The sequence below is a fragment of the Brachyhypopomus gauderio genome, chromosome 2 (genome assembly GCF_052324685.1).
Source record: "Brachyhypopomus gauderio isolate BG-103 chromosome 2, BGAUD_0.2, whole genome shotgun sequence".
Taxonomy (NCBI): Eukaryota; Metazoa; Chordata; class Actinopteri; order Gymnotiformes; family Hypopomidae; genus Brachyhypopomus; species Brachyhypopomus gauderio.
Window position 1 is genome coordinate 41,358,105 of NC_135212.1, and position 13,252 is coordinate 41,371,356.

General features: G+C 38.9%; 1 protein-coding gene across 2 annotated transcripts in view; it reads left to right on the forward strand.

The window, feature by feature from the left end:
• The window catches only part of cpt1a2b (carnitine palmitoyltransferase 1A2b), a 60,745-nt gene that overhangs the window by 22,012 nt on the left and 25,481 nt on the right, over positions 1-13,252 (forward strand). For both annotated transcript variants that reach the window (XM_076996321.1, XM_076996324.1), the window contains exon 12: positions 12,274-12,379. In XM_076996321.1, coding sequence (XP_076852436.1) covers positions 12,274-12,379 — 106 coding nt within the window. The remainder of the gene's footprint in view (positions 1-12,273; positions 12,380-13,252) is intronic.

The window sequence follows — 13,252 nt, forward strand, 5'->3', positions numbered from 1 at the left end:
CCGTGACAGCTTCCAGAAGCTCTGCACATGGAGATGGAGTCTGATGTGCAATCTGGTCATGCTAGGTTCACAAATCTTGCGATATCCCCATGTCCTATAAACGTTCTATTTATCTAACATTCTATAAAAATTCTATTTACATTTTTAATACCAAATTACAGTTTTTCTCAGTTGCCAAGACATTTCCTGAAACCATGCATTTGTTTCTCCAAACTGTAAACACAAAACCCAATTCACACACTAAATTGTCAAAACCTCTGACTCTTCCTGCAAAACCAAACTATTGCCTCAGAACAGTTCAAGCAGTGCTCAAAACCAAACAATGTGGTCCAAGCCTTGAGTTAGCTTAGCAACAATGAATAAAAATATATACAAAGAAATAAATACATTACAACAGATGTGCATACAGTATCTACTCTACTGCAGCAATATGTCGACGTGCTGGGTCAGGACTTCATCAACATCACAGGCCACATTCTCCCTGGCCAGGCAGTGTGGAAAATAACTTCTAGTAAGCCGGATCCATGCTTGGCATGCATCCACACCTATGTCATTACAGGCCAGTTCCATGCCCTACAAGAGATTTTCCCTGGTGTAGGGTTGCCGGTCATAGACCTTCCAACGCCATCAAGAGAAGAACTCCTTTGTTGGGTTGAGGAAAGGGGAGTATGGTGGAAGAAAAAGATTTAGGAAATCTTTTTTTTTTATTATTTATTATTTTTTTACCTTTATTTAACCAGGAGGTCCCTTGAGATTAAAATCTCTTTTTCAAGGAAGACCTGGCCAAGACAGCCCAACGTTTACAGTTACAAAATTTAGAACAACAAGACATTCAAATAATAACAGTAGATTGACGCAATAATACACGAGAGGGAGTGCTATAACGGGTAATATCGGCACTGCTGTGCTGCGGTCGTAGGCACGAGGCCGCAGGCCGAGTGCCGTAGATCAGCACAGCAGTGCCGATATTACCCGTTATAGCACGAACCTCGAGTGTATTATTGCGATTATACCACAGTTCCATTATCGCTGTTTATTGAAAGATTTTGAGTAAAAGAGGATGAGAAAATACGACCTGTTTGGTAAAATACTCCGCCAGTTAAAATAGTTCCATTCAATGGCTCGCTGCTAAACTTACACAACACTGGAACAGCCTTACCCAATAAATATTATAGAGGTAAATATACACAAAAACAACTATTGATAAAGTTGAATTTATTAAAAATAAAGTACAACAATTATTGTCCATCCACGGCTGATCGGATGTTCGTTCAGGTATCTGTTCAGTCCAGCTCTTAAACCAACGAAGCAGCTGATGCCATATAACTCTCCCTTCACGTTTCTGACGGATCCATAAAAACGGCGTAAAAGCTGATTCATTTCATTTTTGTTGATAATACTAAAATCGACTGCAATGTCATTGCTTTTTAACCAGGATGTAAATATATTAAGAGCCCAGGACGTTTGTTTTACGGTATTAACTTCGTTTCTCTGAATTTCCAGCTCATCCAAATCATTGTTTGTAAGCGTGACAAACCTTGGCTCATTGGAGGAATCAGGCTGGTCATTTATAGCTTCATCCTCCAGTTTCAGATCGAAACAAATGCTTTCGAAGCCAATAGATTTAACGAACTCCCTGTAATTCATTTTGATAATGTTGCTGCTTGTTTGTAGTTGCGCTGTTTGGCTTGTAAACGCTGCTTCGTTGCTAGGTTACCTGTTTGTGGCGGAGTAATACATGGAGAGCTTCGGTTACAGTGCTATAACATGTAATATCGGCACTCCTAGATCGCCTCTCAGCCAATCACATTGTAGGGTCGGAACTAACTGTGGTATAATCAAACATAATACAACACAGGGTCATGCTTATATGTAACAGTTGCATTTTTCTGTTATACTGTTCTTTATTAGGAGTTTAAAGTCCTTTAAAGAAACAGCATTGTCCATCTGTAAGGCTTTCTGCAGATTATTCCAAGACCAGGGAGCATAATATGAAAAGGCTGTTTTCCCCAATTCTGAGTTAACTCTAGGTACTTCAAGGAGCCATCTCTTAGACGAACGAGTGTCATAGGTGCTCCTAACTCATGACAAAAATGTACACAGATAAAAAGGGAGTATAAAAAAAAAGGGAGTATACCCAGTAAGGCTTTATAAATAAAATTATACCAGTGTCATTTTCTTCTTAGTGTTAGGGAAGGCCAAGAAACAAGTTCATAAAGTACACAATGTGTTCGACTAAATGAGTTAGATATAAAACGTAGGCACTATGATAAACCGAATCCAAACAGCGAAGTACAGTGGAGTCAGCATGCATATATATATATATATATATATATATATATATATATATATATATATATATATATATATGTATATATGTCCCCACAATCTAACACACTTAACCCATAAGATCCCAGACCCAGATCACCCTAATGGAAAATTATGTGGGATGGAAAACAGACTGAATGGACCACAAGGAACACATTTCTGAATTTGTTTTTGAGATTTTACCTTTTAGTATCAAACATCTGTAATGTTACAAATATGTCACATCGGGTCTTTGTGGTATATTTATTCCTAGTCTGAAAATACATCAAGTTGATTTGTTGAGTTGAGTTTTTTCTTAGTAAATCAGATTTTCCCTTTTATTTGCATTTATAACAACACTGCTGGTTAAAACTAACAATATTCTTTTTCAAATGTATTTGTTAACATATAAAAACTGTGCAAACCGTATAAAATTACATCATATTATGTGTGTGTATGTGTGTGTGTGTGTGTGTGTGTGTGTGCGTGAGAGAGATGCTGTGTATGTGTGTGTGTGTGTGACTGTGTGTGTGTGTGTGTGTGTGAGAGAGAGATGCTGTGTGTGTGTGTGTGTGTGAGAGAGAGAGAGATGCTGTGTGTGACTGTGTCTGTGCGTGACTGTCTGTGTGTGTCAGCATCTGTGTGTGTGAGACTGTGTCTGTGTGTGACTGTGTGTGTGCGTGACTGTCTGTGTGTGTCAGCATCTGTGTGTGTGAGACTGTGTCTGTGTGTGACTGTGTGTGTCTGTGTGACTGTGTCTGTGTGTGGGACTGTGTGTGACTGTGTGTGTGTATGACTGTGTCTGTCTGTGTGACTGTGTGTGTGTGACTGTGTGTGTGTGTGTGTGTGTGTGTGTGTGTGTGTGTGTGTGTGTGTGTGTGTGTGTGTGTGTGTGACTGTGTGTGTGTGTGTGGGACTGTGTGTGGGACTGTGTCTGTGTGTGGGACTGTGTCTGTGTGTGTGTGTCAGTGTGACTGTGTGACTGTGTGTGTGTGTGTGTGTGTGTGTGTGTGTGTGTGTGTGTGTGTGTGTGAGATGTAATTGTGGTTGTGGTTCTTCAGGGTCTTCATCTGAGCTCTCTTCACATCCCTCAAACTCACTGTCATCTCCAGTGATAATATTGAGTAAATCCTGAACACTGTATCGCTTATTGGAATTCATACTACAAATCATTAAAATTATGTTGAAATACGGTCAACATACAGTAAAAGTCTTATTTGTGTTAAATGTCACATAAAACCATGGAGCGATATACTGTTATGCAATAATTATTTAATAATACATTTTAATACTAAATTTATCTGAAATTAATTTTATTTTAGGTTTATATTTGTTTAAATATGCCTTGAATTGAACATCAGAAAATACTGATTGAAAACAATTGAATTAATTGATTATCTTATTAGCATTTTTCTTATTGTGACATATATGTCACATGGCATCTTACATAACTCTCTGAAGGTTAAAATCCCCATGTGACATATGTCACAAGAACCTTTTCCTAACTTCTTTTTCATAATTTTGTTCAAGAAATTGGGTCAAAACAGAATATATGTAATATAGGACATGTTATACCTTTATAAACAAAATCAGGCATTTTAAAAATGAGCAGATTTTGTGTATTGTGTCAATCAAGCACACCACCATTTTGCATTTTGGAAATGAGGTCCAGGCCCGTTGACAGTCTTGCTGGGGCCCAGGACAAGAAAGTTTCATGTGCCCCCCCCCCCGCTTACATCATTTGAATTTCCTCTGTAGCAGTATATAATATAGCCACACATAAAAGCTGTTTCTGACAGCTTACTGGTTTATACTTGACGCGTCGCGGCATTTCAATATTTCCCAGCACGTTAAACTTTTTTTAAAAACATTTTTTAATTAAGTTAAATATCTATACATATACTCGAAATGATTCGAAATAATTCACTTTTTATCACATTATTTAATGGTTGTTTATTTTCAAAACACCCAATCTTAACGTCTTCACGTTCTCTCATGTTTTGTCCTGGAATTACAAGAGGCTCATATTTGTTAACGTAATACAGGAACTGTTCAGTCAGACAGCTATTTGTTGTGAAACGAAGTAGTTACAATTTCAAGCATTTTCAAGTACTTTAGCCCAAATCCCAGCACTTTTCAAACCTGGAACACAATGCAACATTAAAATTCGTCAGGTAAATGTTTTTCCTTTCTTTTCTGCGCTCCAGATTTCTGTTTACTTTAACTATCCACCTCTGTGTTTCCCGCTGTTGGGCGGGTACCAGCCGGCTACAGTCGGTGCTGGATCAAACCATTTTTCAGTGGGAGGTGGGGGTGTATGCACTTAATGGAAAATATGCAGATAGGTTAAAAAAAAAAAAAAAAAAACATATATTTTAGCCATTGAGCTTATTTTGAGTACAGAAATTCATAGTAATGAAAGATTTCAAGATTATTTAAAACTATAGACTTTAAATAAAAATAAATTGCTGGGCTCATGGATGGGCCCCCCTGGCGCTGGGGCCCGGGACAACAGACCCGGTTGTCCCCCCCTGTCGACGGGGCTGATGAGGTCACATGTACAAACAAATTCACAACTGTCACCTGACTGCATCCAGGAAGTGTCCTGTGTGTCACTTAGGGATAAAATAATAATAATAATACATTTTATTTGATGGCGCCTTTCTGACACTCAAGGTCACCTTACATAATAACAATAATAAGAATTAAGACAGAGAAAAGATACAAATAAATTAAAATAATGGAAAAAATAGACAGAAGATCAGAATCATACATTAAAAGCAACTCTAAACAAGTACGTTTTCAGACCTGACTTAAAATATGTAATAGAGTCAGAGTTTCTTAAATCGGGTGGTAAGACATTCCATAGCCTAGGAGCAGAGTTACTAAAAGCCCTGCCCCCCATGGTGCTTAAGCGGACAGCGGGAACAGACAGGTGAGTGGAGGTAGACGATCTCAGAGATCGTGAGTGAGTGGTAATGTTGATGAGATCTGTTATATACGGAGGTGCAATGTTATGAATAGCTTTGAAAGTAAGAAGTAAAATTTTGTAGATGATGCGTTGCCTAACCGGGAGCCAGTGCAGCTGTTGTAAGACAGGAGTGATGTGGTGAGAAGAGGGAGTTCTTGTAATGATACGTGCAGCTGAATTTTGAACCAGTTAAAGTTTGTGAAGTGATTTATGTGGTAGACCAAAAGAAGGGAATTACAATAATCTATGCGGGATGTAACAAGGCTGTGGACCAGAATAGCAGTAGTGTGGGAGGAAAGAGAAGGCCTTAAACGATTGATATTTCTAAGGTGAAAGTAAGCAGATCTGGTAATATTGTTGATATGTGACTGAAGTGATAAGGTACTATCCAGGATGACACCCAAACTCTTTACCTGAGCAGAGGGAGAGACAGAACAATTATCAATGGTGAAAGAAAAACTGTTAGCTTTGGATAGATTGGATTTAGTGCCAACAAGTAAAACCTCAGTTTTATCACCATTTAATTTGAGGAAATTGAGAGAGAGCCATGTTTTTATTTCAGCTAAACAATCTGTAAGGAAGGGCAGAGGAAGATTGGAAGTAGGCTTACTTGAGAAATAGAGCTGTGTGTCATCCGCGTAACAGTGAAAGTTGATATGATATTTACGGAAGATGTTACCAAGGGGAAGAAGATAGATTATGAAAAGAAGGGGGCCTAGGACAGAACCCTGAGGCACACCAGAAATTACAGGAGAAGGTTGAGAAGTGAAGGTTTTGAGCTGAATAAACTGTGTGCGGTTTGACAGATATGATTTGAACCATTGTAACGGTGTGTCAGTTATGCCGATGGAGGACAGTCTATGAAGAAGAGTGGAGTGACAGACAGTATCGAAAGCAGCGCTCAGATCTAAAAGAATAAGAATAGAAATTTGACCGGAATCAGCTGTGCAGAGTAGATCATTGGTGACTTTAACAAGTGCTGTTTCTGTGCTGTGAGAGGAACGGAAACCAGACTGAAATTTTTCATAAAGATCATTGTGTGACAGATAGGAGTGAAGCTGAGCTGTTACAACTTTCTCAAGTATTTTTTAAATGAATGGGAGATTGGAGATAGGGCATAGGTTATTAAAATCGGTAGGATCAGCACCAGGCTTTTTTTAAATTGGGTTGATAGCTGCAGTTTTCAAAGCCGCTGGTACAGTCCCAGTTGTGAGAGAAGAGTGAATGATTGCAGTAATAAGAGGAAGCAGGGAAGAAAGACAGGATTTTACCAGTTTAGTGGGAAGAGGGTCCAGTGAGCAGGTAGATGGCTTAGCCTTAGTAATGAGATCATAGAGTTCTGAGGTAGGAGGAAGAGAGAAAGCTGAGAAGGATGTAGAAGAAAGTAAGGAAAAATTAAAATAATTAGGGATAGTCAATGTAGTAGATGGAGATTCGAAAAACTTGTAAATCTTCTTAATTTTTTCATTGAAAAATGACATAAGAGAATTGCAGAAAGAAGTAGAACAGAGATACGATGGAAGAGAGTCCGGAGCTTGCACAGTTTTTTTATAAAATGCATACAATGATCTAGTGTCTCCATTCATAGAATTAATTAATCCAGTATAGAAGTCCGATTTAGCCTGTGATAGTGAGTCCTTATAGTGAAGCATATGGTCCTTATACATGTCCTTATGAACGGATAAACCAGTTTTGCGAAACAATCGCTCATATTGTCGTCCCTTGGTTTTCAAGAGATGAAGCTCAGGTGTAAACCATGGGGCTGAGCGTGAGAAGTGAACCATACGCGTTTTCAACGGGGCAAGAGATTCCAGAATGGCCTGAAGACCAGTGTTATATGATGACATTAGTTCATCAGGGACCATTTGTTGTTGGAAATCCAAGTGGGAGATTATATTGGAGGACAGAGAGACAGAATCAATATCCTTAATATTACGGAAGGTGATGAGACGGGGAAGCTTCTTGATGAAGAGAGGCAAACTGACATTAAAGGAGATGAGAGAGTGGTCAGATATAGCTAGCTCTTCAACCGAATGGTTAAAAGGAGTGACACCAGAGCAGCAAACGAGGTCAAGAACGTAACCTTTACAGTGTGTGGGAACGTCAATATATTGTTCCAGTCCGAAGCTCCCCAGACATGATATAAAGTCTTTGGTGAGGGGATTGTTAGTGCTGTCCATATGAATATTAAAATCGCCCATAACTATAATAGCAGGTGAGAGAGTGATCAGATGAGTTAGCAGCGCAGCGAATTCCTGAAGAAAGTCTTTGTTACCTTTAGGAGACCGGTAGATGTTCACAATGATGGTAGGTGTGGAACCAGCAAGTTGACAGACCAGTGACTCAAAGGAGGCGAAGACAGGCGCAGACACCGGAGAGATTTTTCGGTCCTTCCGGTGAAATATCGCAAGACCTTCTCCTCGGCCAGAGTCACGTGGTTTACAGATGTAAACATATCCAGCAGGAGCGGATTCATTAAGTTGCGTAAAGTCCTGTTCCGATAGTAAAAACCCAGAATAATCTTTAACTTTTTCACTAGGTTTTCAATATGTATTCTAAAAGAAAGCTTTTCATCCAACCAGATACCCAGGTACTTATAGGATGACACTCTTTCTATTTCAGTATTCTCTAAGGTATAAATACCTTATGGTCAACCGAATCAAATGCCTTAGATAGATCAACAAATAGAGCTGCACAATGTTGCTTTTCATCCACTGCCCTCACAATATAATTTGTTACCAACATAGCTGCTGTGATGGTGCTATGACCAGCTCTAAAGCCAGATTGAGTTTCACTTAAAATGTTGTGTTCAGTCACAAAATGTTTCAATTGAGAATTTACTTGGGATTCCAATATCTTAGCAAGGATACAGAGCTTTGAAATAGGACGATAATTGTTTAAGTCAGATGGGTCCCCACCCTTTAGTAATGGGAGAACAAATGCTGCTTTCCAAATTTTGGGAACAGTATTTGTTTGAAGGCTCAGATTAAAAATATGAGCGATAGGTTTAGCAATAACATCAGCTGCTAGTTTAAAAAAATAAGGATCCAGATTATCTGGTCCACAAGACTTTTTATGGTCAATGGACTTCAAAGCTTTACAAGTCTCTATTTATGAAATAGGATTAAAAACAAAAGCGTCTCTGATTTGATTGGCTTGCTGTGTCACATTTATAGAATTTGACCTTTCTTCTGTAAATGTATTTGAGATGGGTTTAGTTGTTATGAAGTGCTCATTTAAATGCTTCACTATACCAACTTTAGATGTTATTTCTTTAGCGTTAACTAAAAAATACGCTCAGGAAGGCGTGAATTTGAATCGGAGCTTGATAAAGATTTTATCTGCTTCCAAAACTTTGTAGGATTATTTAGATTTTCTGAAATAGATTTTAAATAGTAATCTGATTTAGATTTCCTAATTTGCAATGTACATTTATTTCTTAAAACTCGGAAGGCAGTCCAATCAGCACTAGAGTTAGTAGATCTTGCCCTGGCCCATGCAATATTTCTTTCCTTCGTCAAGGTAGAAAGTGATTCTGTGACCCAGGGATTACTCTTCCCAGAAATCCTACATTTCTTTATAGGGGCATATTTATTACAAATAGCCAAGAAAGAATTGCAAAAAAACTTCCAAGCACATTCAACATCAGGAATTAGACTGACTCTGTCTATATCACTGTTGTAAATATCTTGCTTGTTCATCAAATCTTTTAAAATATCTCTTAAAAATATAGCGCGGTTTATGTTTAGTTAATTTCAGGTTTCGTACACAGGCAATAGCACAGTGATCACTAACATCATTACAAAATACTGCAGTTGATGAGTACTTATGAGGTGCATTTGTAAGAATAATATCTAGCAATGTGGACTTACTTTGATCTTTTGAATTGAGTCTAGTTGGAACATCAATACATTGCGTAAGATTCAAAGTATCACATAATTCCTTGATGCAATCAGAAGCAGATGAAAGCCAATCCCAATTCAAATCACCCATAAGTATAAATTCTGATTCATTAAAAGAATGTAAAACATCAGAAAGTGAAGAGATGGTTTCTAATGTGGCTGATGGTGGTCTATAACAGCCAACTACAATTAGCTGATTATTCTTAGATATATTCACTTTAACAGCGAGTAGTTCAAACTGTTTGGCTTTAGTTATAGTTTGTAGCCTGGAGCTGCTTAAGTTAGAATTAACATAAATCACAACTCCACCACCTTTACCTGCCCTATCTGATCTGAACACATTGTAACCATCAATAGCAATGAGATTGTCAGAAATAGATTTCTTTAGCCAAGTTTCTGACATAACCAAAATGTCCACATTTGTAGTGATAACCCAGAGCTTTATCATGTCCATTTTAGGAAGAAGACTTCTCACATTGAGGTGCATCAAACCAAGTCCTGATCTTGTTTTGAACTCTGCTGGTGTAGATTTATTTGCCCAGAATATGATTTGATGTTACATCCAGTGTCTCTAGTCGCAAAACGTAGGGAGACTTTTCTCTCAAAAGAAACATCATTCAGGGCTTTCATGGATTGTAGAAATAACAGAATGTTTGCTTGTAATTGGGAGCTGTAGAGCCTTTCTTGATGTAGAGGATGAATATCTTGATGATGAGAAAATCAATCAGTAGTTGGATGATTTGTATAGTTTGTAATATGGGAAGAGGAGTAATCACTCACCCATTTCAAATCAGAAGATCCATGAAGGCACAAAATAAAAAATAAATAAACAAACAGATGCATGATGCCTACAAAGAAATCCACAGGATTAGAAGTAGTGGTGTTCGGATAGCCTTGTATAGTAGAGTTCAGGATCCATTGTGTTGTCTAAACGGATTTATCATGGGGCATAACACCCAGTATCCAAACGGATCCTAATGTTCAAATTATTCCAGAGATCCGGTAATCCACAATAAATCAGCAGGCTAGCTAGATAACTGATTCAAGTCTTCAGGAAGCACACATAGATCAGTTCATTTATCTTGGAATTCCAAGAAATAGTGTAGACACATTGATTGTAGGTAAGTAGCAGTAATTCTTTTGTTTAGCTTGAGGAAAGCTGCAACTCCACTTCTTTCACCTAAAATGCCAAGTTGTCACTTCTGCGACTTAGCTATTAGTTTAAAATCTAAAACACTACTAAAAACAATAAGATATTAAAATCCAAACTCGCATGCAAAAGACACAAACAAACAAAGGACTGGGTTGGTGGCCATCTTGGATTCTATGTCTGGACTATGCAGTTTGAGATAGAGGTATCTTGGTTGATACTGAACCACTCTCTGACCTGGATGGCACGGTGAGTTGTCCCGTAGACAAAATGCCCTGTCTGTTCATGATCCTGCTGCTCACGCCCCAACACAATCTCGAAGGTGACTCAAAAATGCCAAAATTTCTGATAGCAGCACATAACGTGACATTGCCACCACGCTGGCCAGGGACTGCAACAATGGCACGTTGGCCAATCACGTTCCAGCCTCTCCTCCTCCTTTTGGCAAGACTGAACCCAGCTTCATCCATATAAATATATTCATATTCATGTGGACAGTCTGAGGAATCCATTTGAAACTATCTCTATGAAAAAAATAGATAAAGCTTTGTAAGTGGAAAAGAAAGATTGACTTGTGTAGACTGCAGTATTGAACACCTACCTATACATACTGTCATCTTTGCTCCTTGACGCCATCTGAGTTGCGGTCAAAGGGTACTTTGTACAGTTGCTTCAGCCACATTCTGTTGCTTTTTAGGACACGGTCAATAGTGGAAAGGCTTATACTGTTGATGCTTTCAAAGTTGACATGGTCGTCAATGATTCTCTGCTGTATTTCACGCAGTGTGATTGCATTGTTCTGACGGACCATGTCAACAATGAGGGTCTCTTGGTTTGGGTTCAACATAGACGTCCTCCCCCCCTTGATGTGGCAGTCTTGTGATTCTACAAAATATGCCGTTACAAAATATTACATGCAACACCAAGCCTACAAATCCTACAAGCCTAGGAAATTCATGTAATGAATGAAACACCTTTTTATGCAACAGATCTGTATTGAGTCATACTGTAAACATACATATGAAATGAATAAAGCAATTACCTGTTCTCCTCTCTGAAAGTTCGAACTATGGTGGACACGGTGAATCTACTCAGGTTGGGCTGAACTCTAAGTCCTGCTTCCCTCATAGTCAATCCATCAATCCATCCAAGAACATGGTCAATGATGGTTGCCCGTATTTCATCTGAAATTATTGTTCTTTTTGCCGTCCCACCCCTTCTTCTTCTTCTTCCTCCTCTTCCACATCTTCCCCTTACTCTGCCTCTCTGACTGTTTCTATCCATAGTGAAATATCTACCAGGCCTCTTTGTACTGGCTTATATGGGGTTATTCACATCATTAGCCACATGTGTGATCAATTAAGAGTGGCTGTGTTTAAGTTAGACACTTGTGCTTTATTTGAGTTTCACTTTTGCTACCTGTGCTTACCATTATGCAACCCAAGTGCATCACAGTGCAAAATGTGTTTTAATTTGTGAAAATACGTTTGTAAATTGTGTTTTAATAGGTGAAAAGTGCTTAAGGTTCTGACAAAAGGGTGAACATGTTGTGACACTGAGAATTTGGTTCAGACAATAATAATAATAATAATAATAATAGAATTTTATTTATAAGCGCCTTTCAAGACACACAAGGACACTTTACAAGGGAATAGGCAACAAGAGATTAAATAAACTAAAAAGGATTAGAATAAGTCAACAATTTAAAATAAATCATTAAATAACTAAAAACATTAGAAAGAAGCAGCAGATGAGAAAAGGGACACACATATACATAAACACGGACACATGTGAACCTACATATTCAAGAAGGCAACAGAGTTTTGTGTTTTCGCAACTGGGAAAAACTGTAATACAGATGGAAGGGGTATTATCACATGAAAGGGAACATATGTCTGTTTCTGGAGGAACACCTCTCTCTCTCTTTCCCCTTCCTCCCTCAGGTGGTTTGACAAGTCCTTCTCAGTGGTGGTCTTTAAGAACGGGAAGACGGGTCTGAATGCGGAGCATTCCTGGGCCGATGCCCCTACGGTTGCTCATATGTGGGAGGTGAGAGGTCAAACATCTAGAATATCTAGAACAGGGGTGGCCAACCTGTCAGAGAAAATGACGTAATCGCTCGCAGTCGATTCGCGAGGTCGGGCACCTCTCGAATTTTGTAACTTCGCGCACGCCGCGCCTCAGCCCAATGAACAAAGTCGTGTTTGAAAGGTTCATACACCTTTACAAGGTGGAATTCAAGCACTTGTACGTCACTTTCAAGGTCCATTTCAATATTTCCCAGCACTATAAACTTAAATAAGTTAAATATTTATACATATACTCTAAATAATTCGCTTTTAATCACATTATTTAATGGTGGTTTATTTTCAAAACGCCCAATCTTAACATCTTCACGTTCTCTCATGTTTCGTCCTGGAATTACAAGAGGCTGGTATTTGTTAACGTAATACAAGAGAACTGTTCAGTCAGACAGCCATTTGTTGTGAAACGAAGTAGTTACAATTTCAAGCATTTTCAAGTATTTTTGCCTAAATTCCAGCACTTTCAAACCTGAAACACAAAGCAACATTAAAATTGGTCAGGTAAATGTTTCTTCCCCTGTTTTTGAGGGGTGTTTCTTTATACTACCACATATCGTTTCGGAGAACACTGCACGCGGAAAGTATAAACGCTTCCACCGTTCGCGCGAGGTGGGCGGAGTCATGCGCTACGGTCACTCGCGAAAGTATAAACCAGGCTTTAACGGCTCGCTAGGCTTGTAAACAAACCGCGCAGCACGAAGATGTAGCAATGTGTCGCCCTCAGAGCTGATGAGGTAACTGGGCCACGACACAGACCGTTAGTGCAGGTGAGAGTTTGGACCGGCTGGGGAGCCACATGAAACCAGGCAAAGAGCCGCATGCGGCTTGCGAGCTGCAG